This window comes from Leopardus geoffroyi, chromosome D1, assembly GCF_018350155.1.
Source record: "Leopardus geoffroyi isolate Oge1 chromosome D1, O.geoffroyi_Oge1_pat1.0, whole genome shotgun sequence".
Classification (NCBI taxonomy): Eukaryota; Metazoa; Chordata; class Mammalia; order Carnivora; family Felidae; genus Leopardus; species Leopardus geoffroyi.
Genome location: NC_059329.1, coordinates 57888172 through 57907790, shown reverse-complemented (window position 1 = coordinate 57907790; position 19619 = coordinate 57888172). Strand labels below are relative to the sequence as shown.

Below are 19619 nucleotides of genomic sequence, written 5' to 3'. Positions count from 1 at the left end.
GGGTTCTGCTCCTGGCCCTGCCACTGACTCCCCGGATGTTAGTGCTTATAAGCCTCCTGCAGGCTGCTTATGAGGATTGAGTCACTGTGGTGAACATGCTTGGTGAATTCACTGCTTAGATCTCAGGGTTCCAGGATTGTTGCTGATGTGGCCTCCAGGCCCAGCTGGGCCTATGCAGACCACACTTGCTTTCCTGACCTGCATTCCATCAGTCAGCAACAGTGTGGCATGCACCTCTCCTGTGCCAGGGCAAGGACTCCTCTCTTTCAAGTCTGGGTTTGGGCTAGGATAGATCTAATCTTATGAGTAGGTGGCCACTTTTGTGGAATGACTTCAGAGGTAATAGAAAAGGCCCCCATATTGTCCATATTGGATTTCCCCGTTCAAAACATTCTTTGCTCAAGGTCTTTTCTTTCTTGAACATGGGGCTTGAATTCACAACCCTGAGATCAAGACCTAAGTGGAGATTGAGAGTCATACGCTTCACTGACTGAGCCACCTAGCACCCCTTAACGTTTTTTCTTAAATGGGGACTGGGTAGCACCTGTCAGCCATTTTGAAATCATCAGGGAAAATGTGGCAGGAGCCGACGTTGAGACATGGAGTCTGGACCAGGGTTCTAGGAAGCACCTGTGCAGCCCGTAAGACATGTAGGCCTTGGAGTCAGATACACCTCAGGTGTATGCTCTTCGGCAAATCACTTTGCCTTTCTGAACCTGTTTCTTATAGCAAAGATTGCAACCCTGATCTTGCAGGCCTTCAGGAAACCAGATGAGTGAAGCCGACTCTGCCCTGAGGCACGGCCTAGGTGGAAGAGTGGTGGTAGCTGCCCTGTGCTGAGAGCAAGTGGGTGCAAATCCTAGCACCCAGGTCTCCTCTAGGCCAGTAGGAAAGCCTGCCTCTAGCCTCTTCCTCATGGCAATGCTCTGAAGGAAGCATGGTCTTAGGCCTGATGAAAGATCTTTGTGAAATTCCTATTACCTTGGTGATCTTCAGTGCTACCTCATCTGGCAGGCAAGGCAGGGCCTGTCATATGTCCATTTTATAAGCTGTGAGGACCAGTTATTAAATTAGTGAGGCTACTGGTAATGTTGTTCCATGGTTCCTGCCATCTGCCCCAGCTCCTCACTGTCCCAGGATCATGCCCAGAACCATGATGGAGTCTGGTGGCCTTGTGTCCAAGTGTCTGGGACACAAGACTGATAAACAAATCACATGACTGACATGCCTAAGGCAACAAATTGGCCCTGTTTCCTCTGGTATAAAACAGTAGCCTGCTTTATAGGACTAGTGTGAGAATTAAGGTGCATGAAGTGCACTGACCAGGTCGGTCCTCCATTTATGTTGACTCCCTGCAGCCCAGCAGAGAGCAGGCCCACTGGGCTGCCTACCACCTTCGCCTTGGCTCACCTTGTGGCACCCAACCCCGTTCCTCTTGGGGACTATGAGACCCCAGCTCAATTTGTCAGATGTTACAAAGTACAGTGAGGAATCCTGGGCCCTCTTTCCTTCTCCAGGACTCTAATTTCCTGGACCCCTTGCCAAAGTTCTGAAGGGCTGAGCCTCCAGCTCTGACCAATGGGGAGGAGCAGTAGCATCAGCTGCTTGAGGCTGTGGGAAGAGGGAGACCACATTCTCTGAGCCTAGCTCTACAGCTGTTTAACAGACATTCTGAAGGACTCCAGCTCTGGTCCCTGGTGAAGAGGCACAGTGGGGGAGAAAGGAGTCTGAGTCCTAGTCCCAGCCTTCAGTTTCTTCCAATAGCTATAAAATGAACCTGGGTGGCTTAATTCTAATGGCCTGCTTCTGCATGAGATGCCTCAGGATTCTGGGACTTCAGAGTCCCCTACCCCTTGAAACAGATGTAGAATCTGCTTTCCTGCCTCTGTGGACAGCTGGTAGGAACAGGGACAGGGAGGCTGACACCCTGTGCAGCCTAAGCCCTGGTTTGGCACTGCCTCCTTGGGATCTCCAGCCTAGGGAGAGGGTGAGTCTCCAAATGAAAGTATCCTCAGACTGAGGCCTCATGTTTTCCTTGTACCCTGTCCCACCCGGTGCAGTAAGAATGCCACCTAAGGGTGTGACTGTGGAGGATGAGAAGCAGCCAGACTTGTCCTCATGAGGTCTGGGACTTTGGAGAGGAAGTTTCCCATTTGTAGAATGGAATAAAAGAAGTTCACAGCATCTAAGATTCCCAAGTTCCTCTAAATCTTCCACCGAACAAGGAGATGTCGGCAGACAGTAGTACACTAATTTTGCAGATCAATAGGCCTGGGGCCAGCTGGAGCACCAAGCACTGGGTGAGTGGAAGCTCAAGTGTCCTAGTGAGAGCGAAGCTGTGACCCCCAGCTGCTCCCTCACTTACCACCTAAGCCCCAGGCCTGGTCTGGAAAGACAAATGAACTAGATGACCTCCACGGGCCCCAGAATGGATGCTGGAAGTGGACGGTGGGGCAGACCTCCCTTTCTAAGTCAGGTGGCTGCTCCGCTGTCTACCAGGTGCCAGAAGGGCCCACTGAACCAAGACCTCTGGTAACAGCTATGAGAGAAGGAGGAGACACAAGGTTGAACCTGTTTTATGGGGGACATGCTGGCTGGGACTAGGGGCAGAACAAAGAGTTGGGCTTAGCTTTTCAAGGGATTGAAGGCTTGGGATCCTGGCTAGTGCCAGGCCTCCCACAGTGTCAACTAGGGTCAACTCTACTAGGACTGGGAGGCAACGGGGAGATGGGGTAGGGGAGAAGGGATAAGAATGTGGGGACAGGAAAGGGAGGTGGTGGGAAAGGGAGTGGAAGGAAGGGGTGAGGAGAGAGGGAAGGGAAGCAGGGCTTGGCTGGAGCCAGAGCCAAAGCCAAAGCCAAAGCTGGAGGTGGTTGGGTCAGCAGCAGGAGACACTCAAAAGGGAGTCTCCCAGGAAGTGCAGGCTGCCATGAGAGCCCGTTTGAGCTGCTCATAGGTGACAAACATCACCACGTTCCAGGAACCCAAACGGAGAAAGGAGGGCATGAACCTAGAAGGCAGAAAACACAGGTCACAGGGGGCACCTTGGTGACTCCTGAGGGCACTTCACCTCCCACTCACCCCAGTGGGCGATGGTATCCAATCCAACCTAGTTGCTCTGTCCCAAAGGAAGTTGTGAGGGCCCAGGGTGAACAGAGCCCCACAGCCATGCGGCTCTGAGCAAGAATTCCCTATGAGTCTCCATTTTAATACCCATAAGGTAGGAATGACAACTCTGGGAGGAACTAGTTAAGAGCATGAGGGAATGCCAGTGAAATACTAACACCAGGATCAGAATAGTTTGACACCTGGTTGCTAGTCAGTTCCAGGTGGTTCTCTCCCACCTGTGTGTAGGTATGGGTAGCTAGGAGGCTCGGGATTGGGTGGGGTGGATCAGAGGCTCACCCTTTGTAGAAGGCTCGGGGACCCTCCTTGTGGAGCATGGTAAGGGCACAGTGGCCAGCGCTGCTGTACTGGCCCGGGGCAGAGTTCATGTATCTCGTCTTGACCACATCGACAGGGGAGGCGATGACAGTGGTGCAGAAGCCTGCCCCAAAGGCGGAAGTGAAGTGGCAAGGGAGGTCATCTGCCAAGGAGGAGCAGGAGAGGCAGTCAGGACTCCTTACCTCATCATTCCAGAAGGGAAGAGATTATCAAACTAGCTTAGGGGTTTTCTGGTTTTAGAGAAAGAGATGCCAGCGGGGATCTGTCCTGATGACCTAAAAGTCATTTAGCCTAGAGTCTAGCCTCAGTACCTCAGTGTGCAGTGGGAGCTTCATCCCAGCTGGCTTCACTATGGTAAATCTAAACTCACTCCACAAGCATAGGGGAAGGAGGATGAAAAAATGTGAGACTCAGGCAACCAGACCCTCACATCTGATCCTAGGTTGGGGGAAGGGCAAGACCCAGAACCGTTTATACTAACTCACCTGTCATGAGGTTGGCTTTCAGGAGGGCGTCCTTGATGAGATCGTAGGTCACCAGCTCAGCACAGTTGACAATGGCATTACGGGCAACATTGGGAGAGGTCCCTACAGGAGGAAAAAATACTGATGTGACACCAGACACTAGAGGAGGAGGAAGATAGGGAAGAAGAAACACCTGGTACACACCTTTCCAGAGTCCCCGGAACCCTTCCTCTCGGGCAATGGTCTTGTAGGCATCGACAGTGCTTTGGTATCTCCGGCCACTTCCAGCCCGGGCCTGAGCTTGGAATCGGACCTTTACTACATCTGTGGGCTGGGCCACAGCCACAGCCAAGGCCCCTGTGGTGCTGCCTGCCAGGAGGCGGCTCCCGATGCCGGCATCTGTGGAAGAAACATGGGGGATCAGTGCCCAGCTGGGATTGTACTAATTTTCCACCTCTTTTCACTAAAAATCACCTCATCACTGTAATCTCTTACCTTTTGGGAGTGGGACAAAATGAGACCTAGCTCAACAGGGTAAGTCACAATCATTTCCACCTGACAAGTGAAAACCCAAGGCTCAGAGAGAAGTGGCCTTCCAAGGCCTTAGATTCATAAGACTTGGGTTCGCATGCCAGATCTATTTCTCCTTGCCATGTTATCTCAGGAAAAGTTAACCTTTTGATCTGGGTTCTCAGTTTTCACATATGTAAAAAGGAGGTAGGCATAGCATGCGAGGAGGTAAAATGGAAGAGTGCTAGCTTTGGAAGCAAAAGTCCTGGGTGTGTTTTCTGGCTCCTCATTGTGTGCTCTTGGCCAAGTACTTTCCACCCAGCAAGGCTCAGTCTCTTCATCTCTAACATGGGGATGATACCACCTACTCTCAGAGTAGTGGTGGGGACTGTCATGGGATGATGCCCTGCACAGAACCTGGCATAGCCCAGGTGCTCAAGAATCATTAGGAGAATCAAGATGCCTTCCAGTTCTCAGTTCCTCTGATCCTCCTAGGGATCTTAGAGCCTAAAGAAGCTATGCAGCAAATCATCAATCAAGGATGATTTGATTGGATTGGTCATCACCAAGGAGAAAAGGTCAACGGGCCCATGGCCCAGCTCCACACTCACGCTCAGAACCCTTGGTGTAGAACTGCTTGACAGAGTCATAGAGGCCGATGCGGACAGAAGCAAAGCTCATCTGGCGCTGCAGGCCGGCAACCAGCCCATTGTAGAGGCTGCGGGGGCCCTCGGTGCGCACCATGGTCAGGATGGTGCCCAGCACACCACGGTACTGGGCGCTGGCTGCGGCCCGTGCTGGTCCCTGCCTTTCTCCTTGGATCTGCAAGGCCAAGATGGGTGGTTATAGGGGTTGGCAGGTTGCCCTCCCCATCTCCTGCCATCCCTACGCTCCAAAGTTTACACAGTCCCAAACACCCCACTGGCCCTTAAGGAGTCTATATCTTGGGGCAGAGTAGACTAGACGACATTGGGAATCGCAGGCTTTCTGCCCTCACCTGCAGCCGGACTTTAGCGGTGTCCAGAGGAAAGGTGATGAGATCTGCAATGCAGGCAGCTGTGCCTGCCCCCAGGAACTTCACAGTGGCAGTAGGGGGTACATCTGTAGCCTTGAACCCAACCATAGTGCTGATTTCCTCCTATCTCCCAGGAGATGGAGAAAGATGGAGAAGGGGGCACCTTCGGTCAGCAACAAGACGAGATAGAGGAACTCTGCCGGAATCTAAGCCAAGGAGAGAGAAGCCCCATTAGCAGCAGCATGCGCAGTCCCTCCCTGCTTACCACCCCACCCCCACCTTCCCTGACAGCACCACTTCCCTAAGCAAGAACCAGAGCAACCTCATGAAGGAAAACAGGAGTGAGCTCTGGAGGTACTCAAGTAGGGGCTAGAGAAGCAATTCCTGCCTGAGGAGAACACATTTTGTGAAGAGCCCCCTCCCTTTTACTATAGGGAGAGTCTGGATCAGGGCTATCTTAGTGCTGACAAACTGGCACTGACTCATCCTTTTGTCTGCTGGGTGCAGAGATTTCACTGATGATACCGGCATGCCTACTTCTGCAGATCTGTCTGAAGGACAGGCAGAAGTGGGGAAAAGGTTTCAGTCAGACCAAGATCTGAAAGGCACAGGCTCATAGGCTTATGCCCTGGATTTCTTAAGTAGGAGAGGTTCCTATGGGTCTCAAATTATCTAAGTCTAGAAGAAAAGGAATGGAGAAGACCAGTTCAGTCCCTTCTCAGCCCAGTCTAATTCTCCTCCCCAGCCCCACACAACTTGGGCTCTCTAGAGTCATTCTTTCAACAAGACTGCTTTGCTGGGCACTGGCTCACTGAGATGCAGGAGACAATATCAACCCTAGATGGGGCTTACTGTCTGGCACAGGGGATGGGCAGGTGATTCAAGCTACATTTGGGGCTTGCAGGACATACTCTCAAAATGCAGAGGGAACAACTAACTCCATCAGAAGAGAGGTAATATTCAGCTGGGCCTTGAAGGATCCTGGACAACTCTCAGGGCTGAAAGTAGGTACACAGACACTGGACTCTCTCCCCCTGGCCTATTGTGTGACCCAGGGAAAACAGTCTCCCTCTCTAGCCAGTTTCCTCTCCTTCAACAAAGGGGATCCACATCTTCACCACAGGAGGGGCAGGGATAGGGAGGTGCAGGTCAGAGCTACAAAGACACAGGAAACCAAAAGCTCCATTTTGTTCTCAGAGTTGAACAACACCCTTCTCTGCGGCCTCTGCTGCCCTTCCCCGGGGAGGAAGTGAGCCCAGCACCCCAGTGGGGGAGGTGACCTGCTTCTCTCTCCCCTGAGCTCACTTCTCTCACTTCACTTCACCAGGAGCAGCTGCTCTGAGCCTAGCCTGATTGGTTGCCCATGTCGCTGGGGCCATAAGGAAAATGCTGGGGGAGGATGTGGTTGGAGTCAGTTGTGAACACAAAGACCCATGGAAACAAACAGCTCACAGCTTCTTCCTCCTGAGCTTCTCTACTCCAGGCGTCTGGGGCCAACAGGGAAATCCAGAGGCTACTCACCACTCAGTTGCATCCGGATCTACTATAGGCCAGGTCCTGGCCTTATTGGAGTTTCCCTGGAGTCTGGCCCACATGAGGCTCAGTGAAGATTGGTACTCACATGGTGGAGCGGGTTGATGAAGGAGCTCCAGACTCCCAGCTTCCCTGTTCTGACATATCTATCTATCTATCCCCAGAACTTGTTGGATACATTCCCCATCCCACTGCCCGGGGCACTCTATTAGCTCATTTACTCTTCAGAGCTGCCCTGTGAGGTGGCTGCCATATTTCCATGTTACAGATGAGGGAACTTGGTAAGAGCCACAGCTACAGCCTCCAAAGCTTATTAGATTTGCTCTGCACTGGTGTCCAGAACATTTCTCTCCTGCTGTTTTCTCAGCCCCTGGCACAGGCAGGGCTTTTAACAAGAAAGTCTAACACCCAAGTTCTCTCATGCCAATTTTTTTTAAAAAAACTTAAATTTTTAGCTTTTTTTTTTATTATTTATTTTTGAGAGACAGAGCATGAGTGGGGGAGGGACAGTGAGAGGGAAACACAGAATCCGAAGCAGGCTCCAGGCTCTGAGCTGTCAGCACAGCTCAAGCCCACAAAACCATGAGGTCAAGACCTGAGCTGAAGTTGGACGCTTAAATGACTGAGCCACCCAGGTGCCCCACTCTCATGCCAATTTGACAGTTCTGAGAAAGTTCAGGCAACGAATGTCCCTTCTCTGGGCATCAGAGACCTGAAAAGTGAGTCTATCATGTCCTGACCTTGAGCTGGGTCACAGTGTTGTGAAGGCCAGAGAATAAGGCCCAGCTTCTGTCCATCTCAAAGACAAATGCACAGAGGCTCAGTTGCCATTTTGAATGTTGCTTTGGGTTTGTCAGGTCTTTTAGAGGTTGAGTATGGGGGCTATGGCCACTTGTGCTAAAGACCCTACTAAGAAGAGAAAATAAAACTCAGGCCTCAGGAATTTGTCCTAGCTCTGCTGCTGACTCCCAGGATGACCAAGGACTAATCACTGTCCCATCTAGCCTTCAATTTCTTCCTTTGTAAATATGGGGACCACCATCCCTGCCTAGTCAAGATCAGCTTAAAGGATAGAATGAGACCAGGGATAAAGGAAAGTGTTTTGTGAATTCTGAAGAGCAACTTCACTGGGGTGGTGGTAGTTATTTTTGCTAATGTCCCACTGACCCCCACCCCCAAGCCAAAGCACTAGTAGGCAACAGAAGACCCTTCACTTAGAGTGGATTCTTACCCGGCTTTGTAAGGTCTCACGCTGAGGCCTCCAAGATCAAGCTTCTCTAAAGGCATCCCATTCTTCAAAGCTGCCAGTGGCTATCATGGCCCGATCCCCTTGGTTTTCCATAGAAAATGGCTGGGAGACGAAACACCTAATAGTCATACTATGTGTCCTGTGGATGAGGGGAAAGAGGAGTTTAGAAAGGAAATATGCCTTTAAGGATCACACTCCAGCTAGAAAAGGGCCACCTGCCCAAGGCACACAAGCCCAGTCCTTCAGAGTGGAGGTGGGGAGGAGTAAGGAATAGGGTCTATTTCACCCAGGGTAGCTGGGGACTAATTAAGTACACACACTGGAGGGGGGAAATGAACCCAGGAATCCCCCCTCCCCTGTCTGCTCTCTTAGTAGACACATTGACTCTCGTCCAGATTTCTGCTTTAGAGGCACTCTGTACTCTGAAGAAGCAGCCTCCCAATGCAGTCAGCAGATTCTGGTGAGTGGGAGTGTTGTTAGGCGGTCATGATAGGTCAGAGTCTCGCCGAGAATCGACTAGCACCCAGCCGCGAGCTGTGAGGAGGTTAGAGGGGCTGGGAACGGGCCCTGCTCAAAACTCGTCTCAGCCTGGGGGATGGAAAGTCATTCTGGTCGTCGCAGTCGCGCCGAAGGCCTCCACCCAAAAGCAGGGCTGGGCATCCTGGGCGAGGGGAGAGAGTAGAAGGGTGGAGGCTTAAATTATTGAGCCAGTTGAAGGTGAGAGGTAAGCAAAAGGGGAGAGAGAAAGAGTGAAAGAAAAGGAAAAAGAGGACAGAGAAGAAAAATTCAAGATAGGCTGGGAGAAGAAGAGAGAAATTAGAAGGAAGGGCGCGGGTCCTCGCTGCCGGGGTGGCGGGAGTGCCGCAGGTTTAGCGGGCTCAAGGCTAGGGCGGGCGGGGCCCGGGCTCACCCGGCCGAAGGGAGAACAAGAGCGTGCTGGCAACTCTGTTGTCTGTCGGCGGGCGGAGGGCGCGTGGAGAGAGCACGGACAGTACTCAAACCGAAAACGTGTCCGGCGAGTTTACAATGGGGTCGCTGGAGGCTGCCGCGCTTTAGGTCTCGGGGGCGGGGCCTGCGGGGCTGGGTGGGGCCTGCGAGGCGGGGCCTCTAGTTACCGCCTTTCGGCAAGGGCTGTCCAGAGAAAAGTTCTGTGCGCGCCTTCCTCCACTCCCATTTCCGTGCGGGCGGATCCCCGCGTCCATCGCGTCTCCTCACACATCCCCGTTCCGCCAACCTCTTGGTGGGAATGGCAAGGCGGACGCTCGGAAAGAAGCAGAAGCAGCCCAGGGTCACACACGCTTCTGCTGCCCCTGTATCCCGCTAGGGCTCTTTCTAATACGCTCCAGAAACTCGGACGAGAGCGTACTTCCCCCTTTACCCGCTCTGCAACCCCTGACTCCGCAAACAGAACTCCAGCCTCCTGAGTCCTCCGCGGGGCGGGGCCTCGCGGCCGCTGGAGATTGATTAAAGCCGCCGCGTTGCCGGAGGAAGGAGCCAATCCGAGGTGGAGCGGCAGGTGGCGGCTAACCGCCAACAGCCGCGAGGCGCCGCTGGGCTTCCGGCGTACGCCCGCGGCGCTCTGGCCTTGCCCAGGGGATCCAGGGGACTTCCGTTCTGGGCGGGACGGAGGCACCCAGCGTGACGCTCCCGCGCCCATATACACCTGGGTGCGCGGGCCAGCGCCCCTCGAGTGAGAAGGCGGAACAGGGCCCGGGCCTGCTGTGCGCCCAACCTGGCGATGAGAAAGTAACTTAGTTGAGCTGAACCTGGGTCCCCTTCAGTCGGCTGGCAGTCCTGTTGGGGTGACAGACACGCAAAAAAACAGTAATTGTGTCCTGTGGCTGGGACAAATATAACGTTTGGGGAGTAGGACTCTTGTTCACCCTTGGCCTCGCCCTTTCTTCCTATGTTTTTGTCCTTGTTGGCCTCCCAGCACCATTGAATGGATTAATCGAAGTAGAGGAAGACGTCTCTCTGACTAGATTGTAAACTTCTAGAGAGCAGGAAGCTCTTTCCTGTGTTTCTAGTGTCACAACATCAAGGGCCTGCATATAGTAGGCTGTGTGCATGCTGTTTGGGCTGCTGTTGAAAATGTCTGAAAAAGTGTAAATGGGAGGCTCAGGGGAGATGAACATTTGGTGACTGCATTTACTGTGTTCACATTCAGTGTGAATACTTAATATAATCTTGTGAGGCTGATATTAACCTCAGTTTTAAGAGGAAACAGAGTCCCAAAGAAGTGAAATCACCTGCGTAATGTCACACAGCTGGGAAGTGGTGAGCTGCGATTTAAATCCTGGTTTATCAGCCTCCAATGTGTTTGTTTTTTGAATTGTCCACAAGAAATGTCAGCTGAAAATAACTGGCATGGGACTGGATAATTATAGCAGGAAAGAAAAACACTGAACACGTGGTCTTGGCAGAAGCAGAAGAAAAGTGGAAACTGAGAAGTCAAGCTGGAGAATTATTTCTGGCACTGTGGAATCTCCCATCCACTAGTTGCTTTGGCTTTTCCACAAGTTTCTGTGTCTTGCTGTGATGAAATGATTCCCAGATTGCTCTGTGACTGGTGGTGAAACTGCTGAACTTGAGAAGGCAGAAAGAACAAGATGGAACTAATGGCCTCAAAATGAAAGCACCACCCTGATTGCCAAAACAAGGAAGAATTGACCAAAGACTATATACCCGTGAGATGTTTGTTTATCCCTTGCAAAATTCAAGGGCTGGTAAAAAGATGATGTGTGAACCTTTAAAAAAAGAAGTAGAGATTACCAGGACCCAGCATGAATTTCTTAAGAAGAAATCCTGTTAAATTCTCTTTACACAAGAGTTTGAAAACAAAAATAAACAACGACCCCCCCTCCCCCTGCCAATTCTCTTTTATTTCGGATGGAGCCAAGCAGATGAGAGCAATGCTACTGACACTATATCTGTGGACTTTTAGCAAGCAGCTTGTCCAAGTCATAAGATGTCCTGTAGACAGATTAGAGAATGTATGCATACAGGTAAGTGCATTTAAAAAACTTGTTTCACATCTATTTCATTAAATACATACATACTGCAGTTTATTTGTAAATGTATGTGCCAATAATCAAGGTTTATAATGACAAGGTTTATAATGTTGATATCATACCAGAAAACAATCCACTGTATTTACAGTTTTGCAACTTTAACATTTTAAATACAAACTGTTTGAAACACTGAAAATGGAAAAGACACAAGAATGCCAAAGAGAATTGAAAACATCAAATAATTAAGCCAACATGAGAAAATATTAAACATTTCAAATGTCTCTGGTAATTTTAAAATATTGGGTAGGTTGGCTATGTTAACCCCCCCCCCAAATAAACACAAAATTATCTGGTTGCATTTTTTTAAAACTTAGTTATTTTATTTATTAATTTATTTTTAAATTTACATCCAAGTTAGCATATAGTGCAACAATGATTTCAGTAGATTCCTTAATGCCCCTTACCCATTTAGCTCACCCCCCTCCCACAACCCCTCCAGCAACCCTCTGTTCTCTATATTTAAGAGTCTCTTATGTTTTGTCCCCCTCCCTGTTTTTATATTCTTTTTGCTTCTCTTCCCTTATGTTCATCTGTTTTGTCTCTTAAAGTCCTCATACGAGTGAAGTCATATATTTGTCTTCTCTGATTAATTTCGCTTAGCATAGTACCCTCTAGTTCCATCCACATAGTTGCAAATGGCAAGATTTCATTCTTTTTGATTGCCGAGTAATACTCCATTGTATATATATACCACATCTTCTTTTTTTTTTTTTTTTTTTTTCAACGTTTATTTATTTCTGGGACAGAGAGAGACAGAGCATGAACGGGGGAGGGGCAGAGAGAGAGGGAGACACAGAATCGGAAACAGGCTCCAGGCTCTGAGCCATCAGCCCAGAGCCCGACGCGGGGCTCGAACTCACGGACCGCGAGATTGTGACCTGGCTGAAGTCGGACGCTTAACCGACTGCGCCACCCAGGCGCCCCTATACCACATCTTCTTTATCCATTCACCCACCAATGGACATTTGGGCTCTTTCCATACTTTGGCTGTTGTTGATAGTGCTGCTATAAACATTGGGGTGCATGTGCCCCTTCGAAATGGCATACCTGTATCCCTTAGATAGATAACTAGTAGTGCAATTGCTGGGTTGTAGGGTAGTTCTATTTTTAATTTTTTGAAGAACCTCCATACTGTTTTCCAGAGTGGCTGCACCAGTTTGCATTCCCACCAGCAGTGCAAAAGAGATCCTGTTTCTCTTCATCCTCGCCAACATCTGTTGTTGCCTGAGTTGTTAATGTTATTCATTCTGACAGGTGTGAGGTGGTATCTCATTGTGGTTTTGATTTGTATTTCCCTGATGAGTGATGTTGAGCATTTTTCATGTGTCGGTTGGCCATCTGGATGTCTTCTTTGGAGAAGTGTCTATTCATGTTTTTTGCCCATTTTTTCACTGGATTATTTGGTTTTTGGGTGTTGAGTTTGATAAGTTCTCTATAGATTTTGGATACTAACCCTTTATCTGGTATGTCATTTGCAAATATCTTCTCCCATTCCGTTGGTTGCCTTTTAGTTTTGCTGATTGTTTCCTTTGCCGTGCAGAAGCTTTTTATTTTGACAAGGTCCCAATAGTTCATTTTTGCTTTTGTTTCTCTTGCCTTCAGAGACGTGTTGAATAAAAAGTTGCTGTGGCCGAAGTCAAAGAGATTTTTTTGCCTGTTTTCTTCTCTAGGATTTTGATGGCTTCCTGTCTTATGTTTAGGTCTTTCATCCATTTTGAGTTTATTTTTGTGTATGGTGTGAGAAAATGATCCAGATTCATTTTTCTGTCGCTGTCCAGTTTTCCTAGCACCGCTTGCTGAAGAGACTGTTTTTATTCTATTGAGTATTCTTTCCTGCTTTGTCAAAGATTAGTTGGCCATATGTTTGTGGGTTCATTTCTGGGTTCTCTATTCTGTTCCATTGATCTGAGTGTCTGTTTTTGTGCCAGTACCATACTGTCTTGATGATTACAGCTTTGTAATACAGCTTGAAGTCCGGGATTGTGATGCCTCCTGCTTTGGTTTTCTTTGTCAAGATTGCTTTGGCTATTTGGGGTCTTTTGTGGTTCCATACAAATTTTAGGATTGCTTGTTCTAGCTCTGTGAAGAATGCTGGTGTTATCTTGACAGGTATGGCATTGAATATGTAGATTGCTTTGGGTAGTATTGACATTTTAATAATATTTGTTCTTCCTCTCCAGGAGCATGGGATATTTTTCCATTGTTTTGTGTCTTTTTCAATTTCATTCATAAGCTTTCTATAGTTTTCAGTGTATAGATTTTTCACCCCTTTGGTTAGATTTATTCCTAGGTATTTTATTGATGCATTTTTAAAAATTTTTATTTTTAAATTTTTTAAGGTTATTTTTGAGAGAGAGAGGCAATGCAAGTGGGGGAGGGGCAGAGAGAGAGGGGGAGACAGAAAATCTCAAGCAGACTCTGCCCTGTCAGGATGGAGCCTGATGTGGGGATTGAACTCACGAAACCATAAGATCATGACCTGAGCCAAAACCAAGAGCTAGACGCTTAACTGACTGAGCCACCTAGGCTCTCCTGATTGCATTTTTTAAACATTTTTTTAAATGTTTTATTCATTTTTGAGACAGAGAGAGACAGAGCATGAGCAGGGAGGGGAGGGGCAGAGAGAGAGGGAGACACAGAATTCAAAGCAGGCTCCAGGCTCTGAGCTGTCAGCACAGCTGACGCGGGGCTTGAATTCACAAACCGCGAGATCATGACCTGAGCCGAAGTCAGACACTTAACCAACTGAGCCACCCAGGCGCTCCTCCCCTGATTGCATTTTTAAAAAGATTTTATTTTTATGTAATCTCTACACCCAACTTGGTGCTTGAACTCACAACCCCAAGATCAAGAGTCAAATGTTCCACCAACTGAGCCAGCCGGGTGCCCCTGATTGCATATTTTAGAAAAATCAAGGGGTACCTGGATGGCTCAGTCGGTTGAGTGTCAGACTTCAGCTCAGGTCATGCTCCTGCCTGCCTCAGTATCTGTGCTGAGCATGGAGCCTGCTGGGGATTCTCTCTCTCCCTTTCTCTCTCTGCCCCTCCCCTGCTTGTGTGTGTGCACATGCACGCATGTGTGCACTGTCTCTGCTCCTCCCCAACACACTCTCTCAAAATAAATAAATAAACTTAAAAAAATATATAGGGTTTGTTACTTGCCAGTGAAGATTCATTAAAGATTTTTTTGTTATTGTCTTTTTAAAGTTTATTTATTTATTTTGAGAGAGAGTGTTGGGGAGGGACAGAGACAGTGGGAGAGAAAGAATCCCAAGCAGGGTCCATTCTGTCAGTGTGGAGTCCAACTCAGAGCTCAATTCCACGAACTGTGAGATCATGACCTGAGCAGAAACCAAGAGCTGGTTGCTTAACCAACTGAGCCACTCAGGTCCCCCAGCAAACCCTGTATTTTAAATGTTGAATTAGAAAAACACTGTTAAGAGTTAAAAGATGCATGTTTAGTCAGCAATAAAAAGGAATGAAGTACTGATACATGCTACAACAAGGATGAACCTTGAAAACATTTTGCTAAGTCAAGCCTGTCACAAAAGACCACATATTGTATGCTTCCACTTGTATGAAATGTCAGAATAGACGACTCTATAGAGGCAGAAAATAGAGCTAGGAGGGATGGAGGGCATTGGGGCATGACAGGTAAAGGGTAAGGAGAGGGTGGTTGTTTTGGGATGATGAAAATGTTCTAAAATTGGTTGTGGTGATGGTTGCACAACTCTGAATATACTAAAAAACTGTTGACTTTCCCTTTAAATGAGTGAATTGTATGGTATGTTAACTATATTTCAATAATGCTGATACAAAAAAAAAAAAAAAGGAAAAAACCAAAACAAACAAAATGCAAGCAAATTGGACCATAACACCCTTTAAAGCGCTGCTTGATGCACTTTGAATGAATTCTAAATGGGTTAAAAAAAATGTTTTCCAAAACTTCTCATGAGATGTCAGTGAATCTTTATAGTCTGAGTTAAGATCTTATAAAACAGGGCTAAATTATACATAACTTGCTGATTTGTATACCTTCCACAATGTTCAATTGATACACATAATTTATAGATATCCACAGGAATTCTTAATGCCTCATCAAATTTCTCAGTACTGGATATTTATTGTTTTATACTCTTTCTACTCTAAATACCAAGAAGTCTTTTCATAGGAAGAGATAAATCTCTTTCCCATTATCCCCAAAAGCATAGGTTTTGTTATATATTTTGTTACATATAAAATTAAACCAGATTTATGTTTGATAAACTGACACATAAAATCACCATTACAGTATTCATAGTGACTGCTTATAAATGTCAACAGTCATCATAAAGCCTGTAAAGTTTATCGTTAGATTTGTAAAATGAAATGCAGATTGATTCAAGATGAAAAAATACAGTGCTGATTGCTAAAAAGCTCTTTGTTAAAAAATTAGGGGTCAAAAAAATTTTTTTTCGAAGTAGCTCTTTGTTGCATTAGGATGTGCTATAATGAGCAAGATTCCAAACACTATCAAATGTTTCCCAAACTACACCACAAAACACTTTGGACATAATTTAAGTATAAGTTATACCTCACCAGCAGGATGCTTTTTAGTGACTGGCACTATAAAGCACACTTTAAGAAAGAAAAAGACACCAAGTGTGAATAACAAATGTTGTTGTTATAAAATTATTGCAAATGAATTGAGGAAGGTAACTGTCTATTCTTTTCTGATAAGATGCCGTCTCTAAATATTGCATTATTTGCAGGAAATGAAACTTCCATACCAACCTAAGATGGGAAAGCAAACTTGAAAAAGTGGCTTCAGTGTGAATATCCAGTGTTAAAGCTCCTTCCTAGAATGAATGAAAAGTTAAGGACATGTAGACATAGTTTTGTATCAGAATGGAGGGTTTTTTTTGTTTGTTTGTTTGTTTTGACAGCTTTCTTTTCTGCAAAGTTTGTGTGTAGCAGTTTTCCTATAAACTTTCTCATTAATTCAGAGCTAAACAGGAATTTCAAAGCACAGATCAAGAAGAAACCAGTGGGCTTCTGTTGTGGCAACATCAGAGTTCTGTTTTGTTGTTCAATCTGTAGTTGCTTCCTCAGTGACCATTTCAAATCGTTCTCTACTTTCATTTGCTCTGAGCCGGAAGTGAAATCAGGTTCTCCTTTCTTCTCAGAAACATCACCAAGTCTTCCGTTTGTAAATTGTTTAGAAGCATACAACATGGTAACATAACCACAAAAATCCCTGCAAACCCATTTTGTCCCTTAACATTTGCAGTGCTTTATGGACAATCATATTAACATGACTCATGACTCTCCTTGTAGTTGTTTCATCAAATGGGAAAGATTTCTCCCATCCCATTGTTCAATATTATGAGCATATCTAAAGTAGGAATTATTTCAGGATTAGGACTCCAAGGCATTATTTTTTTTTTTTATTTAAAAAAAAAAATTTTTTTTTTTCAACGTTTATTTATTTTTGAGACAGAGAGAGACAGAGCATGAACGGGGGAGGGGCAGTGAGAGAGGGAGACACAGAATCGGAAACAGGCTCCAGGCTCTGAGCCATCAGCCCAGAGCCCGACGCGGGGCTCGAACTCACGGACCGCGAGATCGTGACCTGGGTGAAGTCAGACGCTTAACCGACTGCGCCACCCAGGCGCCCCAGGACTCCAAGGCATTATTAATGTTTAATGATAACCATGAAATATGGGGTGCCTGGGTGGCTCAGTCAGTTAAGTGTCTGACCCTTGGTTTTGGCTCAAGTCATGATCTCACGGTTTTGTGAGTTAGAGTTCCACGTGGGACCCCACACTGACAGTGTGGAGCCTGCTTGAGATTCTTTGTCTCTCCCTTCTCTCTGCCCTTCCCCAACTTGCTTGCGCATGCTCCGTCTCTCTCCTTCTCTCAAAATAAATAAATAAACTTAAAAAAATAATAACCATGAAATCTCTATGATAGTTTTGGAAGTCTTATGCTTTTGGACAGTAAAAGAAATGGGTATCTGACTTCTGGGTGGTGACTTCTAGATAATGGATCTAAAATGCTGAGCAGGGGGCACCTGGATGGCGCAGTCAGTTAAGCGTCTGACTTTGGCTCAGGTCATGATCTCACGGATCTCATGGATTTGTGAGTTCCAAGTCCTGCATGGGGCTCTCTGTTGTCAGCATGGAGCCTGCTTCAGATCTTTTGTCTCCCTCTCTCTCTGCCCCTCCCCTGCTCACTCTCTCTCTCTCAAAAATACATGAACATTAAAAAACAGCAACAATAAAATGCCAAGCAATACTATTGCCAATGGGTTGATCTATTAGAGAAGCTGTGGAAACAAGCAATTTATAATTTTTGTGTAGAACTCTGCTTCAAGTTGTAGAATTCAAATCAGGAAGGCTTTTACAATGTAAGAGGTTCAGAAGAAAACCATAATTGGGTTGTTACTGTGATGCAGAGACAGTATTTTGTTTCTCTAAGTGCCTGATCAAAAATATTTCTGCAGTCTGCACTTCTCCTTCCTAAGTGTTTTGAATCTTTTCTAATTCTGTTAAGGAAGCTGTCCAGAGACTCATGTGAGAGTTTGCCAACTTGAGGTGAAAGATTTCTCATCGTTAAAAAGGCAAGAGTTGAGTCAGATAGGAAAACAATATCTTTGTGTATCCTGTAGACAGACCCAAACTGCTTATCCTGGCAGTGTCAGCTGGATGTAGTATGGATATCAGAGCTGACACAGCTTCTTGTTCAGGACTCCTACCTTCTTCACCATGCCATGATAGGAGTATCTTTTGTAGATATAAACTACTTTTAAATTTGTTTACACAGGGTACATTCCACCATGATGAATGAAGTTGATCCAGATTTATTACTTGTCTCTTATGTGCAAAGCCCAATCAGCAATACATGGAAACATCATTCTTAACCAATGATAAGTCTCCCTCAAGGACATTTGCAAGCTCAGCAACATTAGTATGCTTATCTATTGAAAGATAATACATAGTTTCAAAGTAATCACCTAGTCATCTGGCATTCAGTTCATTATAAAACCTTCAAGAGAATGAAATTGTCATCAGAGATTGATTTATTTATTCAAAGAAATAAATCCTTTGTTATATAAACTATGTACCACATTATAATCTACTGATCCAGAGAGTTGGGGACCTGAATCAGCGATCTTCACAGTAGTATATTCCTCAGGCAAAATTCATATCTTTATGTCATTTTTGTGATCTGACCAGTTTATATTACCTACCATATCTCTATGGGATTTTCTACTGGCTTTATTGGTAGAGGATGTGACTTTTCCCCCAAATTTCAAAAAGAAAAAATGTACTGATCCATATTGATTCATAATATCAATGTACTACTGTCTTTTAACTCCATGAAACTGTAGACAGTCAGTCCCGGACAACTGGACAATGAAGCATAACTCTTCTCAGTTTTCAAAATGTCATCGATCATCTCAGCATAATGCAAAAATGGTATTATCTCAGTCCCACAATATCCAATAAATGGTAAAGGTACAGCATGAAACTATCTAGAGTATAATAGCTCCTCAAAGTATTTGTACTCATCTTCCTTGACATGTTTATGTTCTATTTCTGTATCATAACTGATGGTGGACATGTAGAGGACAACCTACTTTGCACATTTTCTCTGTGAATTTTAAAGACCCTGTCACCTATTGGCTAGCAGCTTGCTCTGTGGGCAATATGCCTTATGTGGAGCTCTCTGTCTATGGTGTGAGGGCCCTGGGACAGCTCGGGGGAGCATACTAGAGGCCTGGTACCTTACACTTTGGAGTTTCCCGGGCTGCCTCATGGTGAAGGCTCCAGACAGCTCAGCTTGGCAGAGAACAGAGAACAGTGTTAGGAGCTCATCAGAGGACCCAGTTTCTTTATTAAATTATATTTTAAGGGAAAAAAATAACTGTTAAAATCTCCTTTTTATAAATAACTCTCTAAGTCCTAATGTATTCCCATATGTGGCCATTCCTCAAATTTCAGTGGAGAGATGGGAGAATGCATTAATTTTGCTTCTATTTCAAAATGTTTGTCTTTATGACTGTTTTACTTTTAGCTTTCCCATATCCTTCCCAGAGTGAGCCCTCTCACCTATTCCCATTGTTCTGTCCTCTACTGTTTTCTCCAGGACCTTGTTTCTGTTCTGTAGTCTGTTTCCCTCATCTTCAATTTTTCCTTTCTTCTACTGTGTGTGTGTGTGTGTGTGTGTGTGTCTGCGTGTGTAAATTGAAAGGAACACTCAGGACTTTCTTCTACCTTGGCTTTTCCCCTCTCCTTCCTTTCTCTGCCACACTTTGCAAACAATTGGCTGTCCTCAGACTTCTCAGCCTCT

The 19619-nt window shown here is 46.3% G+C and overlaps 1 protein-coding gene, 1 long non-coding RNA gene and 1 pseudogene across 2 annotated transcripts; 1 reads left to right on the top strand and 2 right to left on the bottom strand.

Moving 5' to 3' along the window:
• Positions 1–2560: 2560 nt before the first annotated feature.
• UCP2 (uncoupling protein 2) lies at positions 2561–9292 on the bottom strand. The gene is made up of 8 exons (XM_045484071.1): positions 9126–9292; positions 8198–8354; positions 5416–5639; positions 5030–5240; positions 4113–4307; positions 3930–4031; positions 3406–3586; positions 2561–3010 (listed from the first exon to the last, which is right to left on the bottom strand). Exons 3-8 carry the CDS (start codon positions 5539–5541, stop codon positions 2896–2898), a joined length of 930 nt encoding a protein of 309 aa, XP_045340027.1. The 5' UTR covers positions 5542–5639; positions 8198–8354; positions 9126–9292; the 3' UTR covers positions 2561–2895.
• LOC123601186 lies at positions 5634–7395 on the top strand. Its single transcript, XR_006714015.1, has 2 exons — positions 5634–5787; positions 6761–7395. It is a non-coding gene; the product is annotated as an uncharacterized LOC123601186 (long non-coding RNA).
• An 8043-nt stretch (positions 9293–17335) lies between the features above and the next one.
• LOC123600404 lies at positions 17336–19085 on the bottom strand (annotated as a pseudogene).
• Positions 19086–19619: the final 534 nt, after the last annotated feature.